The following is a 22,973-nucleotide window of genomic DNA, read 5'->3' on the forward strand; positions in this document are numbered from 1 at the left end:
TCCTTGTGTTTGTTGTTGCAGTATCCTTGTGATAGCTGAAGATCCATATGCAGATCCAGTGCTGAGGAAGCCGGAAACTTAACCTGTTTTAATTGGATTTCTTCCTCAACAACTACAATTAAGACATTTCCCAGATTGTATCATGTGGTGTAGGAATCTTGCTATGCATTAGGCCTATGACCTTTTTTGTGTAGCATTTGGGTAGGAGCCTTTGTTCAGGAGGATAGCATAACCTGCTTGAGACAGTCTAGGAAAGGAAGCCTCAATAGGCGTTAGCTTGAGTCAGTGATAAATATCAGTGATTAGAAAAACAAAAGGAAAATTCCTGAGATCTTCCTGATTTGTCCAAAACTTTTCTAAATGGTATTTTGAAGATGGAAAAACTTAAGAAGCATTCCAGTTAAGTAGATAGCAGGTGAATACTCCCCTCCTCCCTTCCCCTGGGAGCATAGATTATTTTTAAATTTATTTTAGCTTTAAAGTGTTTCTCTTTAAGACATTCTAGTATGAGTGAACAGGCTTCTCAACTTTTGGCATTTCTGTATGTAAACCTGTCTCAAGCTGCAGCTGAATATTATCAAAATGAAGACCCAGTCTCCTCCCTCTCTACCTTGTTTTCAAGGTAGATCTACATAATGCCCCTAGACCTGTAATCTTGGGTTTATCTGTGGCACTTGTCTAATCTGCTTGTACATGTCAACTGTTTTCTGTGTTTCTTCTTCCAGCTGGAAATTCTGTAAGATCTAGTCTCTGCACTTCTTCATTCTAGTGGCTAATTAAAGTTAAGTTCTTTTTTGCTTCCACCTGCCCCTTGAGTTGCCTAGAAGATTGCAGAGAGCATCGTATGTTAATTTAGACTTTGGGTGGTCAAACCATGTTTTGCTAGCCACTGAGCTCACTAGGTATCTCTGTAATTCAAGACAGCTTGGCAGAAGTTCATTAGGAGCTTGGCAGGGCTCAGGCAACCTGCTGTGCTGCAACTTGGGGCATGTATTGTCTAACAGGCTCTGCAGGTATGACATGGGTATGTACCATATCAGTATTTGTCTTGAAGTACTATTGCACTTGATTTTATTTAAGGGCTGTGTGTGCCAGATGCAGGTGAATGGCAAAGTGCAAATGAGACGCCATCTGGTCTGTGGGGTTAGAATAGGGAAGAGGCTGTTGAAGCAGTAGGTTCTGCATTCAGACTCATAATGTTGAAGTAAATAGAGCTATGCAGCTCAAAGGCAGCTGGGCATTAAGTATAGGGCAGGGCAGACTTGGAGTAGGTGATGATATTGAATACTTCTTGTTTCACTTGCATGACAATACTGAAATCAAGCTTCTAAATTGAAATTTGCACTAATTTCTCAACTACCTTTTTTCGTCACTGCTAACAAATGCCCCCTGCCCCAACTTTGCTGCACCTGTTTATGTGGTCTTAACTTGACCACCTTCTCTGCCAACATGTCTTAATTTCTGGCAGTGTCACTGGTCTGTACTTCATGAGGGATTCTGTGCTTTTGTTCGTGTTGTCTCACAGAAGGTAAAAGCTCCTCATTCAAATTCATTCCCCTCTTCTGAAGAGAATGTTCTCCCTCAAGCTTGCCAGGCAGCATGTTTTTTTATAATGTTAGCGAAAGCTTAAGCCACCACACAGATAGTGAATTCTGGCTCCTACTAAACAAGAGTTTCTAGAGAAGCTGAAAATAAAGGACAAATGAGACTTTACCTCTATTGCTTGTGATGTTTTTTTCTGTTGGGAGTGTGCTAGAAACAAAGGAAAATTCACTCTGGGTACAAATAGCAGAGTTTTGGTCAGAATTTGGCTTCTGGAAAATGTGGTGTTCTCCCTTGGATGTATCAGTTTGCTTTTGTTTAATTTAAAAAAGGAAAATAAGTATTATTTCTGTTGTTGCTAACAAGTTTGAACTGCACTTGTATTAGCACCAGGTAGCAGAATTGCTTAGTGAGAGTCTGATAGTGTAAACTTCTGTCTAGCAGCTTGTCAATAACAGTAAGTTTAAGGTTCCTGTAGATGTGAAGTCAGGCTCTTGCTTTAGGATCTGATTTGGCAGAGAAATTTTGCTTTGATGCAAATATACACAAGAATAAACCTTGAACATACCTGTTCCTCGCTTTTCCGTTCTCTTTCCCATTGCTGTGCTAAAAATGAAAAAGATCTGTCAAAAAAGAGACAAGCTGGTGTACAGTATTCTGCAGCTAATGTTTGCTATGTTTTTATGTACGCGTTCTCCATGTGGTGTAACAAATCTTTCACGTTACTGAAATGGCTTAACTATCTCTGGATGACTTCTGAAGCTGAGCTGTCGCTGACTGACTTGCAGCTATCCAGATCAGACTAGTCTTTTACTGAATATAGATTGATTCACAAGTTTCTGGGTTCTTATGCTATCTTATGATAATCTTTATTTGTGAGCAGAAAAAATTTAACTGCTATGGAATTGACTGAATTATGCAACAGAACTTAATGTTTAGCTGGTTAGAAAACCAAAACAAAACAGAGTACTGAAGACCAAGAAACTACAGGTGTTGTAAACATGAAAATATTTTCTTGAAGTGTTGAGTCCTGGCATGTTGCCACTGAGAGCGTTCCCTTCCTTCATTAATGGATTCAAGTCAAACCATACACTGTTGGAAAACTTATATTGGACTAGTTTGGATGTGTTACAAATGATGACATAGAAAGGTCACAAACTTAGTTTATTTGGAGAACAACTACTTAATTCTTTGACTATTTTTTTTTTAACAAGGGCAGATTCTTTGAATTAAGGTGTGATCTACCCTTGTAAATGTTCTAAGAGATTGTTTTTTATAATAAACTCCATTGCTGATGCTCTCAAAAATGAGAGGAGTAGTTGCTGTTTACAACACTTCTAACTTCCAAAGACACAGAATGCTAAATTATAGAGAAGCAAGAGAATAAAATGAAATACTTTCTGTTCTTCTTCTCTTTTGGATGAAGAGCTAAGATCTGAATGACACTTGTGTACTTTTGTGAACGAAAATGCAGTCCAAAGAACTCGTAATACTTCTGTCCTTGATGAACATAAGAGAAACAAAGCAGTGAGGTGGCGGAATTGAAGAGTGATGTCTACAAACAGCATGATATTTGTTCCTTGTGGCTCCTTTACTACTTTTCCTCAGACTGCAGCTTCTGCTCTTCCAGAGGAAAGGAGTATAGGAGATGAAGGGTTTTATGATCTTAATGCTAGCTAGCCCCCTTAACCAGCTTGCAAGAACTTAGTTAAGCTTTAGTGCTGGTTTCGCTTCTCGGTGCACTAAAACGGTGATTCTTTCTTCAGTAATGAAATGAAGCTATGGATTCCTGTGTTCCATGAGCTGGGGACACTAGCTATACAAACAGACCTGAGCTCACCTCTGTATCATGTACAACCATATATGGAGTAGAACATAAGCAGAGTAGAACATAAGCAGCATTTTTTTTGTTCCCTTAAGCTGTCCAGGTGAACGTGTTCTGCTGCTTAACTTCTGCAGGTGCTCTACGAAGCCATCTGCCAGTGATATCTGTGCTTCTTTATTGTTCTGAGTAGTGCCCTGTTTGATATTTCAGTTTGACTTTCCACAGCCCAAAAAGACTCACTAAAGTTCTGGCTGTGGTGTACAGCCCAATGGACTGTTTTTTCTCTGAAGCATTGATGGGTGCCAGATCTCAGTAGCCTTTACAGAACAAGGTTTTAAGCTTCTTTCAGGTCACTGAAGACATCTTCAGTTTGCTTTTCCATACCAGACCCAGCAAAAGGTCTCTGCAGTCTCGGACTTCAAATTCAACTGGCCTGCTTTAAGCAGGAGAGGCTGTTCAGCTTCTGCAACTCACAGTCTTCCCACCATCACAAAACTGTTCTTATCAGCACTGGAGCATGTGATAGCATGTATTTAGACTTTGTCTTAAACAATACTTGACCTCTGACTTCCCCAGACTACATGTTTGCAAGCTATGGTATCTTTTGCACAGATTTCTTCCAGTTCTTTCACCAAGCAGAAGTCAGTAGGTAAAGGTGCAGCTTTGCTGGCTTGGGGTCATGGCGTGTATGTTGGAGCACACAGCCTTAAGAACCTGGGCATTCCACTAGTGAACAGTGGTGTGCATCTTGTCAGAGGTGTTTTCAGTGTTCTTATTTCCTGTGGGAAATGGTGAATCTTCAGTTTCAGGCAATGAATATTCTAACTGCTGACTAAGAGTATAGCTTCCCCTAATTCTGAACCATGGCATCACAAATGGAGACATTTTTAACTCTCCTCCCTTCCTCTTCCATGCCAAGTCTTTCTCTTCCCAATCCTTGTCTATACGTCATTATAAACATACATGCATAGATGCAGTTTAGAGAATCTTACCCTGGTGGTTACATCCTTTCAAGTTCCTACCCACTTGTTCTGCTGATTCTGTGAAGGTAGCCTTCTGCATTGCCACTGCCTCAGCTAGAAGGCTAGGCGAGTTCTAAGCTCTTGAAAGATTGTGTAAGGGAAAGCTGATTTCTTCCTAATATAGGAAGGCCGGAAAGCTGTGATAGTCTTCTAATGGCTGGCTGTTGTAAAGTCAGTGGAACAGGGGGTAACTCCTGTTCCTTTACTGATATTTTTCTTTTTTCTTTTTTTCTGTGGAGTCCATAGCTTGACTGTGTTTATGGTCTACTAATATTTGAGAAGTTTTCTGTAGTATCCACACCTCTTTAATGTATGGGCTATTTTTGAAACGGTTAAGAAATGCTTCTACTCTAATGATTACAGAGTAGCTGAATTAAAAAGAACTCCTCCATTGTAAATGAATCTAAGAAGAATACCATGCTGTATCAAAATAAGTTAATCTGATAAAAGTCACCATGTGAATTTTACATCATTAGATGCAATGCTGCGGGTAGGCCTTAGTGTACTCTAGTATCTTTAAATCATGTAGGCAGCTTATGGCTATCAGTGGGGAGAAGGTAGAAATGGAAGCAGATAAGAAAATAAGTGGTAACTTGCTCTTCCTATGTTGGAAGAAGAAAAGCTTGTCATTCTTTAAGGCTCTAAGCTTTCATGCAGCTGAATAACCCAGGACTTGCATGAACACAGCCAACATCCATCCACCTTGCTGTACCTTACAGCACCTTGCAGCTGATGGGACAGTTTCTTTTCCCTTGTTTGTGTGTAGAAATGTGCTGTCAGGAAGAAGGAAGGGATGATGAGAATTTGGGAGATGTCACAGAAGGCTTTTCTAGGACACTTTCAGTATGTTGTACCCACTCCCTAAACTATTCCATGAAATATTTCTACAGACAACTGAAAATATAGGCTTCTGCCTGCATGGAGCTTTCACATGAAATTTATGTTTGGAGGTGAGGACTGCAGTGGAAAAGAACTGGGCAGAGTGAATAACTATTGAATTTGGAGAGTATAGTAAGGAAGAGTATTGTGTCAAAATCAGCTGCACAAGACTCAGTTTAAAGCAACTAACTGGACTAAAAAGTCATTTTAATGAATTTCTGAGTCAGCTGGTGAAGTAGTAGAAGTAATTGAATGAGTGCTTGCAAGTGCTTGCTTGCAAGGCAAGAAAATAGGTGTGTATGTTTGCAGGTGAAGGAGGAGAACCTTGTAAGCAGTGAGCAAAAATGAGGTGCAGCTATGAGATCAGTTTAAAATGAAGTAATGTAGGTCCAAACCAATTCAGTGGTTACGGAACCATGTGCAGTAAGTTCTTGAGTTTAGTTGCAATTAATGTCTCAACTCTTAAATGTGTTGTATGCTTGTATATTTAGAATGTTGCTTCTACCTTAACTGACTAGATTTGTCACAGATACAGCCGATCAAGTAAATTAATGTTATCCACACTGAAGTGAAGGAATACAAATCTGAAGTCTTAGACTTAATGTTTTCTGATAAGTATGCCGAACTCTGGGTTCTTGCTGGCAAGATGTGCAACTCACTGGAAGAAAATGTTCTGAACTTACAAGGCATATAAACATCCTCCTGTCTTTTCCTTCTTCCCCCTCTTTTGCCTAATACTGTCTTCAGGGCAGTAAGTCTTTGCAATTTTGAGAAGCTGGTTTGCTGCAGCAGCACTAAGTAAGGCACTTTTTTTGGCCAAGGTACAAAATAGAAAGTATGCTGACCAGTGTACTGTACTTAAATCCAAGCAGGTAACAGGCATTCTGATGGAGTATTACAGGCAGAGGTGCTAGGCATATCTTTAAATATTCAGGAAATTGGAGTGCAAGAGCCTGAAAAATTCTTGTACTGGCACGACTTGCAAAAAAACTTAAACCCATCCCGAAACCAAACCACCCCACCCCCCCAAACAAAACCAAAGAAGTTTTAGAGTTCATCCAAGTAGATTAAGGAAGGCCTTTTCTTGTGAAAGTGTTCAGTTCCATTTTTACAGCCGTTGTTACCAATTTGCTTTGTTATGCTATTAGTGGCCCTAGGGCCAGATGGAGTGCTTCTGTTCATTCATTCCCTTTTCCTCTCTGTAGCCTACATTAATCCTTCAGGGAGTGCTTTTTGGTGTTCAGTAAAAGCTGATACAGGCTTGTTCTGTAGTTGTCAGTTTCCTCTGTTTGCTTCAAAGATATGGAAAAGTGTTAGTCACTGCCTGTTGGCTTTTCATGGGTAAGAAAGGTAAAGGCTTCACTGCAAGCTGACAGGTGGGTTTTATATCTCATGTTCCTGTGGAACCTCTCCAAGTAATACGTTGCCTGTGCATTAGCTATAATGTTTGTAATAGGTATGTTAGGGCTACAGAAATTAATTCTAGTTGCTTTCCTGTATGTTAACAAAAAAGACTTAATGTTAATCAAATGGTGTTTACTAAAACTCAGTAATACTGTGTGATACAATAACAATTAGATGCCAGTGCTGTTAGATGTCTTCAGAAGATATGTTGTGCGTTTATTTGAAATGCTCCTTTTCTAGTATTCATCCTCAATTTAAGGAGTCTGCTTATGAGGAGAGCATCTACAGGCCATCGATTTGGCATCATTACAGTTAGGAATATGTTGTGAAATGTTAGCTAAAATGGCTTATTTACAGAAAACTTTATGCTAGAAGACGACTTGAACTTAAAATTGTCAAATCACAGCCTGTCAACTGAAGCACGGAGGTCTGATAGACAGTTGTAGCTTTTTCTTATTGTGGGTGTGGGGAGAATGCTCAATGTAGTTGAGGAAATTGTCTTAAAATGTGACAGGACTGGACCAGCGCATTCAGCTGATCTACTGGATTACGAATCTCCTTTGAATTTAAGTATCTAAAGAAGAGGAAGAGTAAGCCAAGTGCTGGGAGCAAGGCTTACAGATGGATGGTGTTGGTTGTCTGAATGAGAACAGTTCAGTTTTAGGAACCTCAGAGCTCTTTCTTGTTCTGGCATGTGGAAGACAGTTGTGACTCACTGAAGATCTTTTCCCTGCTTGGACTAACTGGGCACATGGTATTGTGTGGCTTCAGATGCTTGTAGTGAGACTTAAGTTAATGCTTTGATGTTAAAGGTTGTAGCTGAATCATGAAGCAGCATTATATTTAAAGGCAAACTGGGAGTCATATGGTAACATGCTGCATGATAAGAAATGCAGTTAAGTTGAGAGGCTTCAATATAGAAGGTAACTCTGGACATCATCTTGACTTGACAGATGCCTTACAGGATAAAACAGCTGCCACTTCATTCTTCTACACAGCTGAAAATATCATGTGTATGACAACACACTATGCTGCATAACTTTTAAGCACAGACTACTTAAAGTGGCGGGCTTACCCAGACAGATCAACATTAAACCGGTTTTCCTAGACAGCACCAGGATTGCCTGTGTGATGTTTTCTTCAGCTAACTCTTGTGGAGGAGCCCATGCACTGGCCCTGGGTGGGAAAGCATGTGGCTGACCTAGCAGAGCTCTGGAGTGAGCACTGCTCCTTGCAGAATGAAACCCGCTGGAATGCATGGTGTTCTTATAGTCAGTACAAGGTGATACAATAGATCTATGGCAACCATTTCATAGTATGACTGATAGTTTGATATTAGTACCCAATTTCAACCTTGGTTGACCTTTGTACAGGAGGGGACACTACTCGCTTCTTTCAGAAAAGACACAAAAGGTGCCTCCTTGCTGATATTTATGAAGTGATTTTAGTTTTTTTTTCATTTGGTGTTTGAAAACGAAGAAATAGAGCGAATGCACAACAGCATTTGACAGTGCCTGTGATGGACTTCAGCTAGACCCCTTGGTACTGCTGGAACCTTGGCCAGCTTTCAGCCTGGTTAATGCTGGGATCCTTGTCTTGCCTCTGCAGAGAATGTTACCACTCAGAGGGTGCAACTTCCTCAATTTGACTAATCTGGCTGCACCAGCAAGCTGGCATAATTACCAGCTATAGTAGGCTTTTTCTGTTCCATTGTAAGTCTTTTTGTGCTCCGAAGTATAAGAAGTTGTAGGCTGAAGGTGCCATGTATTACTCTAAACCTTTCTGTTGGTGGGAGTATTTGCTATGACTAAGGAGTCAGGATAAGAGGAATAATCATGAAGAGGGGAAGCTCAGCTTCTGAGGAGTAGGTTTTACAGCTTTCTCAACTTCCCATTCATCAAGGCTTCTAGCTACAGGATTTATTGAACAACTGTATTTTGTGGTCCACCTATATTCTTTCAAGTTTCTAAACATAAGTAAAAAAACAAGATAAAGATAATGATTTGCTAATTGATTGTACTTTCTGCTCTTGCTGCTGTGTTTGACCTGTTAGTGGAACGTGAAGAAGATGCTTTTGACTCCTGCGATGTGGGGATTAGGATGGGAAGCAATTCTTTTGCTTAACTTGTGTTCTTACTTGATTGCTAGAGCTTATTTAAAATATTTCTGGCATGCTAACTGGGAGTTCTAGGTACTAGGCTGTGTCATTACAGTGTAATAAGACTGAATTTGAGCTAGCAGAATCCTGATCGCTAATTTCTTGTGCTGTGCAGGTGTCTTGATTGTAAACATGTTCCTTTTGCCATTTTACTAGGCATGCGAGGTAATGGTTTGCATAATAACAATATATGTGCCTGGTTTCTTATGGCCTACAGTAAAATGGAATAATTTAGGATTTTTTTTTTCTACTCACTTTTGTTCACTTCTATAGCTTCTTTCAGAGGAATAGACAATTACAGTCGAGTGTTGTCTGCCTTTACTGACAATGCCAGGTTTTGAGAGTTATTTTATTGCAGGAATTTGAATTTGAACTGAGCCTTAGTTATCTGCAGCTGAAATGTTTTGAACTCTTTCCTGGCAGACATCTTGCTTACTGTACTATAGATATAGTAGATGCTGAATCAGCATATACACCATTGTGTTCTTAAACTTTGGCTATTTTCCTTCTTGTGGCTTTTTTCACCTGCAAATGCGTTTTTTTTTTTTTTTAACCAGATTCCACACAATTAGAAATGGTAAAACTGGATTTGCTGGTTGTGGTCCTGTTGCTATGCTCTCTGTTTAGAAATACCAATTTAGTACAGAATACGAAAGTTACCTCTCTTTGAGGAGCTAAGTGAGGCTTGATCTTGAAATACCTCTGTTTCTGAGGACTGCAGCTGCGTGTTATGTTAGTCTTCCACAAATAACTACCAAAGTAGTACCTGTAGACCTCTAGCAGTCACAAAGCAATTCCAAAAGTATTAATACAAAGCCATTGTATTGATTATTTTTTTTAAAATAATCGTGTACGCTCATTAACTCTTCTGTCTCAAACACCTTTTCCCACCAGTTAAGCTCTCAGGAGCAAGAACTTCTTGCTTATATAGCTAGATCTCTTTTCCTGAATTACTATATCTTTCTTTGTGCAACTGGAAGTTGCATAAATCTGACTGGAGAAAGAAGCTGTTTTAAAAGCACAGTAGTTAAGTTAATCTGTAATCTTGTGGATACTGCTGCTTATTCCTGAAACTGGCGGTGTTATCTCCCACAGTGACAGTTAAAATACTTAAATACTATTGCTCTCTGTCAAGCATTGAGTTTTACTAGTTAGTGTGCTTTTCCTTCATGTTGACAAATACAGGTTCTCCTAAATTGCGCTTGTCTTGTCTCTTTAAAATAATCACAGAAGCTTGCCAGAAAAGAAGTGTGTCATCATAGAACAGTTTAGATTGGAAGGGACCCTTAAAGGTCATCTAGTCTAAGAGGTCATCTATATGCTATGTAAACTGAAAACTGGTTGTTCTGTATTAGGGGTCTAAATGCTCTTGAGAAGAATCTTGGTCCGTGTACCTTTTAACTAAAAATTGTTTAAAGGTTTTTGTCTTAAGTTTTTGCTCAAACAATAGCATTTTACTTCTGCCTCTTGATAGCTGTGAGTCTTTGTGCCATGTGTCTTATGACTATATCTCTCTTGTCTTGCAGTGAATGATAGTGTCTAGAAAGGGTATGTCCCTTCAGGAGAGAGGTGCCAATGTCCAACCGGCCTAATAACAATCCAGGGGGGTCACTGCGACGTTCACAGAGGAACACTGCTGGGGCCCAGCCACAAGACGACGCAGTAGGAGGAAGGTACGACTGTTTTCTATGGGTGTGTTTTAATGTATAAGAGCAAAATTGATGTGATTTAATTGGAGAATGTAGCTTTTCACCTTCCAATCCAGCAGTGAAACCTGTGTAAAATCTTTTTGCCCCTGAAATGCTATCTATACTGTTATTGCATGGGATGAAAACATGGATAGCTCACAATCATGCCATGTGCTACTGCTATTCTAGCTGAAGATCTATGGGGAAAAAGTGAAAATGTGCTATATTCCAAAAATCAGAGGTAGTAACAAATTCCTAAGCCCTGTTCTTTCCCTGATAACAAAAACAGTGGTGGTGGGGGAACATGATGGACAGATAGGTGGACAGGGAGACTCTGGTGTGTGAAATCTGGGAGAATCCGTGTCCCTGTTGGAGAAGACTGAATTACTGACACCTTTCTGTTCCCTTGCACTGCATGTTAATCATGTACAGCTTCTGGATAATTCAAGAACAAAAGATTTGCTATCCTTTAATATACTTGTACTAGTGAGCAAGTGTACCAGGTTGTATTTGTTCTGTAAGTGGTTGCCTCTACAATGCAGAACAAAGATTATCCTTGAAACTTTTCTGTCGATGCTGACTGTATAATTAGGGCCATGTCCTTCAAGGAATTAAGAGTTTTCATCTGAGTGGGTGAAGCCTGTATGGATAGGTCTTCCTGTAATTTTGTTAAAATATTAGCCTGATGAAGGAAGGTTATAGTATCATGGTGGGCAGCATCTGTCTGTACTCTACTTCCTCAGAGGTGTTACTGGTACAGTTGTTAGAATATATGTAACTTGGGCTTGGGCTTTTTTGGTATAAGAGTATTAAAATATTGCAGATCAGTGGCACAAAGTAAAAGGGTTTTTACTATGAAGGAATCAGGCTATAACATATAATGATGAGGTGTATTTTTTAATAGTGACCTTGTTCTCAGTTAGACTTCATACTACTGAAAGGATGAAGGAGGCTAGATGTTCTTCTAAGGGACCTTGGTGGGAATAATTCAATCTGCAAAATGCAGCTTCATTTTTTCTAAACTAGTCTCTACTGTACAAATGGAAAAGCAGATGATAAACATGAGGCTTCTGTCCTGGACTTCTGTAGTATAAGGAGGGGGAAGCTGCTGCCTTATGTAGCTGACTATTTTGCAAGCTAGAATTGTTTTTGGACAATACTCCTTCTTTAAATGAAGCATGATAAAGCTTTCATTCTATTCTGTGTTATCTCTACATCTGAATGTTTAAGTTAGATATTGCCCTACCAGCTCTTTCCTTTTACACTAAACTTAATGTGGGATGAATAACCCCTTTCCTAGAATAAAGAACTAGAGGCGAGTTATTTGGGCATGTGGTGGGGGATTCTTCTTCGGATATCTACTGTTTATTCAGATTTTATTGCAAAATGTCAGGGAGCTCTGCAGTGAGCCAGACAACTTGAAGAATTTCAGGGGTAGCACTATTTTCTTGTAAGAAAGCTACTTATCTGGTGTTTTGGTACGTTGTGATCTGTTACACAATGATCCAAGATGCCACTTGTCTTAAATGACTGGGCCTCTCCACCCTCACCAAATCTGTGTCAGTCAGACTTCCATGAGCAAGAGTGTATGCAGTCCTGAACTATGTTAGACCTTTATTGGAAGCAAAGCTCTTTGCTTAAGTAAAGAGAATGGAAGCCTTGCATATTCTTTGAAAATGCAGACTCTTTAGAACAGGACCTCCCCTGCCTTTCCATCTCTGAAAAAGCATTTTTGTCTGGCAAAGCATGTGAAAAAGATGCTGGTTAATATAAACTTTATAATTAATTAATTCAGTTTCTCTTACTGTCTTCTGTATCTCCTTTTTAGTAAGCTGCTGGGCAGAAATGGCTATTGTACGAGGAACAATGTAAGACAGATCTATCATGTTTTTGAAAAGCTTGTAGATGAAATGGAAATAGGCAGGCTCTCAGATAACGGCCACTCTTTCTCTGGTTGCCTGTCTTAGACACAAACCTCAGGACTCATACTTCCATGCATCTAGGATGCAGCAGGATAGTATGTTTTAGTTTTGCTGCTGAGCAGTACATAGGAGGGTCTAGAGTTCACAGCTTCATCTACCTTCTTCCTTATGCCTTTCTATACTCTGGTGATACATACTGCTTTGGCTGCTATATTTAAAAAAAAAAAAAAAGTAAACAACACTCCCCCCCAGCCCCCTTTTCTTACTTTAGTTTTCTTGGGCCGCTTGAGACGTTAACTTATTTCCAGTCTCTATCTCATTTTTCATCTGTAAAGTGAAACTCTTCAATTTCAGTTGTAAAATCATTAAATAGAATGAAAAACCTGTGGAAAGACCAGTTTCAATAATATGCTCATATTGTGCAAATAACTGTGAACTTAGGATGCATCTATGTTAGTATTTTACTTGGGAATGTTCTTTTGAAGCAAATCTGTCAGCCTCACCTGCTGTGCTTTGGGTAACATCATGGAATGGTCTTGGAGCACTTGAATTGGAATCTTTTTGGATGAAACTAAACTGGAAGTTGTGCTCTAGGAGAGCAGTTCATGCATCCTGGTCACTCATGGTTATAATTTGGTCTGCTATGAAGTAGGAATCATTGAAATGCCTGGGTGTTCGTCCTCAGTGGCGAGTATCTTTACAAATTTTCTTCTGTTCATCTGCACTACTTGTTGAGGTAGTTGTACAGATAGTATGAGATTTTATGCAACCACTTCATTAGGTTAACGTGGTTTTTTTTTTAAAAAAAAAAAAAAACACAAAACAAACCCAATATACAACCCCAACCAAAAATCGCTAGTATTGTAGAGGGAATTAAACAGTAATGTAGGTTTGTAGGGGGTTGTTGCTTCATGCCTAAAATTAGCCCCAAAGTTTATAAGCAAACGTAAGGGCCACACCTTCTGAAGTGTTGGAGGAGGTTACTTTACTTTGGTCATAGATATGTAATCATAACTCTTCGAGCAAGGACAAGTTTCGATACTGTCTGAACTTGTGTACTTGATGACACTTCTGCTTTGTATAAATAGCTCTCTAAATGCTGGAAATGCAACAGCTTTTTTGTGGCTGAGGTGCATGCATTTTCAAAACACAAATTAAGTGACAAAAACTCGGAGAGTTTGTGCAGTTTGTCATTTGTAGACTTCACATCGAAGTCTGAAATTACTAATCTAATGTAAGCGAGTGGTTGTATAGCCATTGGTAGTATAGCCAAATGCCTTTGTCATAGCCTTAACTCTGTCTCTTGTGCTCTGACTGGAGTGAACACTACTGTATACTTCAGTTGAGGAAGATGTTAAGAAGGACAGAGGCTGGAAAATTATATCACTTCCAAGCTGAAATACTAATGCATGTCTTCCTATAGTCTTCAACTCTTTTGCAGCTTAAAGGTCTTCTGTTAAAACTTTATCAGTTTAACTTGCTGAGAAGCTACTGTTCACTTGCATGAAGACTTTGTAAATTCCAAACTCCTCTCTGGTCTAGTGTGTAAAACATACTCCTGTGACATATAATACTTGCAGATTTGTCTTAACCTGGAAGCAGCAATGGAAACCCATTTTCCTCTAGGCTGGGTTTACTTGATTTCACCCTAATAACATCAATACTTGCAGTCAAAATGAGCTGCGGAAGCCTGTGATGTGTTTTCTCCTTGGGTTTTACTAGCAATTTCACACTCAACACAGTAGTTTGAAATAAGCTTTGAGTGTTTGATTTTTACAGTTGTGTTTAAAAAAAACCCAACAACAAAAACCCCCTCAAAATGAACAATGATGCTAGGCTCACAGACAGCGTTGAAGAAATTTTGCAGCACAAACTGGAAGTAAACTTAGCATCTACGATGTGTGCTTTTTCTCTAAAAGAAGCCAAGGGATGTGTGCTTGAAAACTGATGTGTTAGCTGGTGAACTGTTTCTGCCCCGCCCCCCCCCCCCCCCCCCCCCCGCCCTGGTATGCACATAACCAAACTGGCCTTGGTAAAGTTGGACTAATGTGATTTTTCACTTCCTGTTGTCACTAGAGATGTTGAAATAACTTTGAACTTTAGATGACTTTCTGTTCTTTTAGGTGTTACAGTTATAGTTCTTACTGGCTTTATTACCAAACTGAAGAGTTTGCAGTGTTATCCTCCTAATTTAGAATTACTCTTACAATGGCACATTCCTAATTGTACAGCATGAACCCTTGTCTGAACTATCTTTTCCAGCACTTTCCATTGAAGGATGACTCTTTGCAGGTTTGTAAGGAAGCAATAATGATACTAAAGCTTCCCTTTGCAGCAGTAAACCAAAGAGGAGTGGGAAGCAGATGCATTAATGAGAGCACTTTTCATGGGGCCAGGAGGAGAGGGTGGGAGGTACTTACTGTCACTTTCTTGACTCTGTATCTGCATTGTCACTATGCTTGTTGAAGAATTTGTGCCCTTGTGTCTTAAGTTCCCAGTAATGCCATAGTATTTACTTTGAATGGGAACAGTTTGGAAGTGATATTGTGAGGCACACAATAAGATCTTTTCTGAAACTGGTGCAGCTGACTGTTCCTTTCAGTTGTAAGCAATGTTTCAGTATATTGGTATGGAGTAGTCCTATGTACTAGAACTATTTACTAGTGCTGCAGAAATTTTGTTGTTTAGTGGCATGAAATGATAGTGACACTTATCTTTTAATCTGCCTATTGTCACTCTCCTGAAATCTTTAGGAACAGCAGTATTTAAGTAGGATATAAATTTTGACATGAATGACTGCTACACTGTTGCAGTTGTTGTGTATGAAAGTATGATACTTGACACAAATTCTAATTTTTTGGAATATAATATATACATGTTCTTGTGCACATGGGATTGTAGGCTGAATGAGAAAGAAGAGATCCGTTTTAGCTGAAAAGAGGACATTGGTATAAGCAGAGTCTGGAAAAACCTCTGGGATGACCTTTTTCAAATACTAAAGCAAGAAGAATGTTTTTGTCAGTTATACTACTTTTGTTCTGAACAGGATTTGTTTTTTAGACCAGTCTTGATAATATGTTGACTAAAGTCTTACCTGAGACTTGTGTAAAAACTGAATTTAATGTTTGAATTAGTGGGGAGGACAGGTGGAGTGTTTCTGAGGAGAGAAAGTATGTAAAGTATGAAAGTTTTGTATACTTCATATTTGGAAGCATTTAATACCTCATGCTCAGCTGCTGAGGAACATGATCTAGATGAAACGCTTTGTTTATTAACTAACTTCAAAAGGCATGGGGTTTTCTCATATGCACAGAGTAACTCTTTGAGGACTGGTTCTAGTTGGTTCTTTATTATGGTTTTGCTAAGGAAGGCTAAGGGCTGGTAGTTTCCACGAGACTGTTTATATAAACACCGCAAACTAAATGGTGGGTCACTTGTCCACTTCTCTACCTGTTATTCTAAGCTGAGTGTCTGCTTGTGAATTAAAATGTGTATCAGCAGACAGCTTTGCTCAATTGAGTGAAGCCTTGCAGTGGGTTATGAAACTTTCGGGGGCGGGGAGGGGGGGAGAAGGTGGTGGCAGTGGGGGAGAAAGAATGGGGGGAAAAAAACAGAAGAAAACCCCACCAACAACCAACCAAAAACCCCCCACAAAACAAATGGAACCCAAAACAACACTTGAAGGTGTGCAGCAAGGGCTCAGTTTTTCTGGACCTGCCCCTGCAAATGGAAATGGACAAACACAAGCTCATAAATAATTACCTTATAATTTTTCATCATTAATGAGGAATTTAGCCTCTTGGAATACCTGTTGCTAGAATATTTGTTTAAATGAAGTTTAAAAATATACTTCAGAATAAATAAGCCCTGATCAGTTAGCTTACATAAAAAATGAGATTCTTGCCAAGTGTAAATTATGTAATAACTTCTGCTACTCCCATAATAAAAATATTTCAAGGGGAAAGTGAAATTTCATGTCTTAATCTTTTGTTAGGAAAAGGAAAATCCAGACACTCGGAATTAGGTGCAACGTTCCCAAGTTTACCTTCATGGAGTTTACTGTTGTGAGCTAAAGATCTAACTGTTTCACTTAATTGGCATTTGATAGTAAAAGTGATTTCTTCTAGTATGAGAAATAAAAAAATAATTACTGGAGTATGGGGAAGATGCTGTTAATTTCATCTTTTCAGACTTATGCTCTTAGAAAGATGAGCCACAGAAAATGTTTTGAATATGTGCTGTCTAGGTGCATTCATCTGTTTGAGTGACTAAATGAGAATACTTTGGAAGAAAACAGAGAAAGGAAGCTTGTCAAGAAAAACAGTCATATTACTGAAGTTTTACCACTTTGACTCTGTAAGCAAATTATCAAATGGTTATCACTTAAGTACTTGGTACTTTTTTCCTACTGAGGCTTATGTCGAGGTTTGTGTTGAAATACCTAAGAGGATGGTGAAACTTTCTGGTCAATTAGCAGGCTTAGTTCTGCCTCTGCTACCAGATTTCTGGCATTTTGTTGGAAGAAGCTATCTGAAAGCTTGTGGAACTCTTCTGCTTTTTTGGACTAAAACTTTTGATGTTTGGGGTTGGAACAGGATGCAAAAATCTGAAGTCTATACATCTTCCCCCCATATGATTCAAAGATGTTAGTATAGCTCAACTCAAAGGACTAGATAGCCTAGATTAATGGCATATAGGTGTATACTCAGCAGTTCTTCTTCCAGCATTAATACTAGACTAGTTTGAGGTTTCATAAAGGTTAGTGGTGCTTGGAGTTTCCGTATAGGTAGGATATGAACACTAGAGTTTTCCTGGTGACAGCCGAGTCAAAAGTGGTTTTATCCAGGGAAGTACAAGTGAGATGTCTCTTGCCGTAGCAATTATTTATACTATGCTGCTTTAAATGCTGATAAGCTGTCTCTGAGTCTTGCAGATGGTAATTCTTATTGGTTTTGAAAATGGTTGTGGAATTAGTGGAGATGTATCTTAAGTCTTTAATTTTATCTATGGTATAGTATGATCTTTGTCCTCCATTCAGGGCTCATACAATAAACCATTTTTTGCATGCAGCTGAAAGCTGCTTGGAAGGCCTCTTTTAGCTTATCTAAAGTGAAACTCATTCCTTTCTCTGACATCACAGGTTTCCTGTCTCATCTGACTGCCTTCATCGGTAGCACACATCTCTTCATTCCTCTTACTTCAGCTGTTGCCAAACAGCTCCCAGTCCTTTGAATTGGTGAATCTGCAGCCAGAAAACAACTGGCAGGCCTGAGCTCTCCTACTGAGTGGAACTGGTTGCATTCCCATTCTGAGCATTTGATATTTCTTAAACTGAAGAGCAGAGAGGCAAACTTGTAAACACTCGTAACTAAAGTCTTAATGCATGGAATCTTGAGGTTGATGAGTATGTATCTTATTTCTGAGGAGAGCTCTTTGACAGGTGCTCTGGTCATGTGCCTTACTGTGCTAGCTTAATGGTTAAGTGAATAATTCAGTAATCTTGCACATCAGAAAAATGTGAATTTATCTGCACAGCTCAGGTGTGAGAAGTTGCTTTATTCATTTAAAATGACTAAATAACTGTGCTTTACAGAACAGTTACACTGATATTGATTTGTAACTGCACCAGATGATTCTTTTGAAATACTGCTTTAATCTTAGGGGTTGATATGGAAAGGTTTGAAGCTGTAAGCTAATATTTGTAAATGGTCCGAAAATAAATAATAATTCCACCTGCAGGTTTGTGTCTGTATCCCGGAATCCTGATAGCTTTCTGTTTTGACTTTCTGCTGACAGGTCACATTTAGGGCAGGCAAAACATAAGGCACATAGCCCTCCTGAGAATAGAAAATCTATTTCAAAGACACCCAAAGTGCAGTCTAATACTACTTCTGAGCAGTCCAAGGGACACTTTTCTAAAAGGTAATTGTACTTCATATTCATAAGTTAACCAGTGTTATCTGCTTTTCACAACTGTGTATAATGTATCTAGTTATACAGGCTTCTTATAAAATGTATGTCTAATAGATTTCTAACTAATCTAGGTATTTCATTCAGTGGATATATTTCAGTGTTTCACATTCTGTTTGTGTTTTGTTTTTTAATTCACCAACTAAGACCATTCCATCAGTGATGGGGAGGAAATGATTTCTGCATAACTAGTCCTGGAATACTTGCAAGGTCTTTCTCCCCTTTTCCTGTGTCATGTTGGGGGAAGGTTGCCCAAGGAGTTCTGAGCAATTTCCAATATTAATTGAAATGTAATAATCTAAAATATGCCAGTGTTCAGGGTAATCATCTCGGACACAATTTGTCTGCTTTTCCTACACTTCTGCTGTATATACACTGGGACAGTTTTCTGTCATGTAGAAGAGAATTTTTCCATTTTTGTCTGTGATTCATTACCTCAGTTTCAAGATTAATGAGAAACTATCCTTTCATTAAGAGCCTTCCTTGAACTAGAATCCAGTTATGACTAGTTATGCATTTCTAAACACTCCTTTACTCTCTTGTGGAACTTATATTCTCAAACATTCAGATGATAGCTTCATGGCTTTAATATTTTTTTTTTAATCAGTTGACATATGTATTAAAAAATAAATCAGATAGTAAAATCTAAGTTACCTCATATCGTCCTCTTAAAAAAGCAGTGTACTGTGCTTTTAGCTTGCAATTTATTTTAGTTTTCATGCTAGTGAAGATTTGCAATATGCCTGTTCTCATATAAGCATGCTTTTTTCTTGTTTCAGTGTAAACTTAATAATCAACAGTGTTTCTGACTTGCAGTTTCCTTTATTATTAGAGAATGCTGACATGTATCTTGCAAGACTGTTGCAACTGTGAGGTTTTTTTGAGTTCAATACTGACACTGTTCTTGCTTGCTTCTACAGAGGCTGTAGTTCATCTGCTGTTTTAATACCACAAGAAGGAGATCCAGAGAGAGTCAATACTTCAGAAAAGCAAAAAACGGGGCAAGTGCCTAAGAAAGACAATTCTAGAGGAGTTAAACGCAGTGCTAGTCCAGATTACAGGAGGACCAATTCTCCTAGCTCTGCTAAAAAACCCAAAGCACTTCAACACACTGAAACTTCCTTGGAAACTAACAAGCCACATACTAAAACTAAGAGAAGACACTTAGACCAAGAACAGCCGAAGTCTACACAATTGCCATCAACAAGCAAGGCTCACACCAGAAAGGGTGGAGCTGCTGGTAGCTCCCGAAGTCAGAAAAGGAAAAGGACAGAGAATCTGTCTTGTATAAAGAGTGGTTCAGCAGTTGAATCAACTGGCGCTGAAGAGAAGTCAGCAAAACTCTCCAAGCTGGCTTCAAAATCGGTGACCTCAGCCAAAGCTGGGTGTAGCACCATCACTGATTCTTCTTCTTCAGCTTCTACATCATCCTCCTCCTCTTCTGCTGTTGCCTCTGCTTCTTCTACTGTTCCTCAGGGTGCCAGAGTGAAACAGGGAAAGGACCAGAATAAGGCTAGACGTTCCCGTTCTGCATCCAGCCCCAGTCCAAGAAGGAGTAGCAGGGACAAAGAACCGAGTAAAACAAGTGGCTCTTCAAAGTTTGACTGGGCTGCACGATTCAGCCCAAAAGTCAGTCTGCCTAAAACAAAACTGTCTCTACCAGGCTCTTCCAAGTCGGAGACATCAAAACCTGGACCTTCAGGACTACAGGCTAAGCTAGCAAGTAAGTTGTTCTTTAGCGGAAAAATAAGCACATATATTTTAAAATCAAGTCTTCTAAACAAATACTTCTGTTGATTTTAGGCTTCTTGTATCTTCTTAGAGAAATTAATAGTGTGTTCTGCAGAGCTTTTAAGTAAAGCTGTATGACTGAAACTATTTGCAGCTAAAGCAGATGATTTAAGTACAGTCAGTGTTCTGTAAGTTTAAGTTACTTCTGTCTTGCAAATCAATTTTAAAAATATATGCAAAATAGTTGGATGTTGTGATGGGGACACATATGTTATAAAACTCGCTTGATTATATTCCTCCCGTCAGATGTTTTTTCTCATTTTCTTAAGCTTTTTGTCCTGAAGTGGGGATGTTAAATGCTTGGAAAAAAAATTAGATAGTACATGTTTTCTTGTCTCAAGCCCACTTTTCTGTGATGTTACTGATCTATGATATTACTTTAAGAACAGTGATTTTTTTTTAAACCTAGGGGGCCTAGTATGTTAGTCACTTTATCTTTTAAATTGTTCCTGCAAAATACATCATGTCTCTGCTGAATTTCAATACAAGGTACTATTCTTGGACATTATCACTAAGAAATACAGGCTGCCTCCAAGCTGAGGACCTGCTTGCTACTGTGCAGATATGCTTGTAGCTCTGTTGCCTTGAATATAATTTTTTTGAAATGTATTATGCTGCCTTTGTGTACTGTGTGATTTGCATATAGCATGTATTCTCTAAAACGTGATTTAAGAAGTTGGATTCCTAAGCTTGCTTACTATTTTTCCTTTACCTAGACATGGTCACAGGTAGCCTGTCCCAACTGGGGCATGTCTATAACTAATACTTATGCAGGAAATATATGAAATAAACAAGAAATAAACAACTGGATGTCTTCCTGTATAATCAAAATACATTTACTTGACTGAACAGGCTTGTTTTGGATAACTTGCATGACTGGAGCATTGATTCTGGAATGACCTAACCTAATTGAGGAAGAATGGCATTGGGGAAGGGAAGAGGGGGTACTTTCTTTATAGCAAGGTTTTATCTACGTTCTCCATGGTTCAAGACTTACTGGTGATGAATTCCAGAGTAAAAACTCCAAATTCGCACAGGGTGGAGCGAGGGGAAAGTCTGTGGGAATCAGGCAAGAATGGGACTGACCAACAAGTTATTAGCAAAGCCCGTCCTTGTTGCAGGCAACTTTTTAGCAATGAAGAAAAGCAACAGGGAGGAGAGAATTCTCCTCCAACAAGTGAGCAACGAGAAGGTGAAGGCAGAGAGTAATTTATGTGACAAGCTACAAAACTTCAGCAAGGAGTGAGAAGTGGAAGGGTGGGATAGCACAATGTAAGGGGAGGTGGTGTTGATTAGCTTGAAAAACAACATTGAGAATATGAGCCTAAACTGTCTCCACAACAAATGTACTGAGAAAGCCAGCTTGACTACCTTTAACTCTTTCATGAACCTTTTTTGCAAAAAAAGTAAACTTACCTTGAACTAAGACATTCAAGTATATGACACAAACCCAAGTTGGCATGGGTGTGCATGTATAAAAAGTCACTGGTAAGGGACGCAAAGCATGGTGAGAGACACTTCTAGGCTCGATAGAGGTTAAAGTTACTTTCTCTAGATGGTGTCTCAATTTGAGGGCAGGAGGGGCAGGTGCTTAGAGGTGGTACTAGGAAGTGTAAAATGTCTAATGCCTCTTTATTTTACTGTAGATTACAGCAAAACCTATTCCAATGGTTATTACATTGAACATCCTGCACCTGGTTTGGGGCAACCCCTGGTATCAATACAGGCTGGGGGATGAAGGGATTGAGGACAGCCCTGACGAGGAGTTGGGGGTACTGGTAGATGAAAAGCTGAACATGAGCTGACAATGTGTGTGCACAGTCCAGAAAGCCTGCTGCATCCTGGGCCGCATCAAAAGAATCGGTTCCAGAGGAGGGCCATGAGGATAATCTGAGGGCTGGAGCACCTCTGCTATGAGGACAGGCTTGAGAGATTTGGGGTGGCTCATCCTGGAGAAGAGAAAGCTCTGGGGAAACCTTATTGTGGCCTTTCAGTACTTAAAAAGTGGCTTATAAGAAAGATGGGGACAAATGTTTTAGCAGGGCCTGTTGCCATAGGACAAGGAGTAATGGTTGTAAACTAAAAGAGGGAAGATTTAGACTAGATGCAAGGAAGAAATTTTTTACGGTGAGGGTGGTGACACACTGGAACAGGTTGTGCAGAGAGGTGGTAGATCACCCATCCCTGGAGACATTCAAGGTCAGGCTGGACAGGGCTTTGAGCAACCTGATCTAGTTGAAGATGTCCCTGCTTATTGCAGGGGGGTTGAGACCTTTAAGTCATCTAGTCCTTCTAACCCAAACTATTCTGTGATCATTGATCAGAGTAAGTGATTATACTGAATATCACTAAGAGTAAAAACCCAACCTAGAACAGAAGAAAAGTGTTAAACTTTATGATATTTTCAAATAGTCTCAGCCTTTCAAATAGTGTATTAGGGCTCTTTGACAACAGATAGAAGTGATCTTAGAATCAACAGTAACTATTGTTAGCTTAGCCCTTTTTTAAAAAAAATAACTTGCCTGTCATACAGCTTCACTAACTTGAAAATATTAGGACAAATTTGAAATATTTTAAGAAAATACACATTTTGGATAATGCTGAGAAGTGTCAAGAAAATGTTAAGAAAATAAACCTCCATGGTAGGTTTTTAAGGAAGAATGGGTAAGTTCAAACTTGTTTTCTGTAGAAGGCTGTTACCCTTAGAGGATAAGGGAGCAGAAGTAGGTGATTTTTCACATAAATGTTAACACCTCTGAAGCTTTCTAAAGC

General features: G+C 39.2%; 1 protein-coding gene across 8 annotated transcripts in view; it reads left to right on the plus strand.

The window, feature by feature from the left end:
- The window catches only part of TRIP12 (thyroid hormone receptor interactor 12), a 78,930-nt gene that overhangs the window by 15,239 nt on the left and 40,718 nt on the right, over positions 1-22,973 (plus strand). For 6 of the 8 annotated variants that reach the window (XM_063338193.1, XM_063338198.1, XM_063338199.1 and 3 more), the window contains exons 2-4: positions 10,357-10,503; positions 18,237-18,362; positions 19,331-20,133. In XM_063338193.1, coding sequence (XP_063194263.1) covers positions 10,406-10,503; positions 18,237-18,362; positions 19,331-20,133 — 1,027 coding nt within the window. In that variant the 5' untranslated portion in view covers positions 10,357-10,405. The remainder of the gene's footprint in view (positions 1-10,356; positions 10,504-18,236; positions 18,363-19,330; positions 20,134-22,973) is intronic. The other 2 variants (XM_063338200.1, XM_063338201.1) reach the window with 1 other exon arrangement.

Source organism: Chroicocephalus ridibundus, chromosome 6 (assembly GCF_963924245.1).
Source record: "Chroicocephalus ridibundus chromosome 6, bChrRid1.1, whole genome shotgun sequence".
Taxonomy (NCBI): Eukaryota; Metazoa; Chordata; class Aves; order Charadriiformes; family Laridae; genus Chroicocephalus; species Chroicocephalus ridibundus.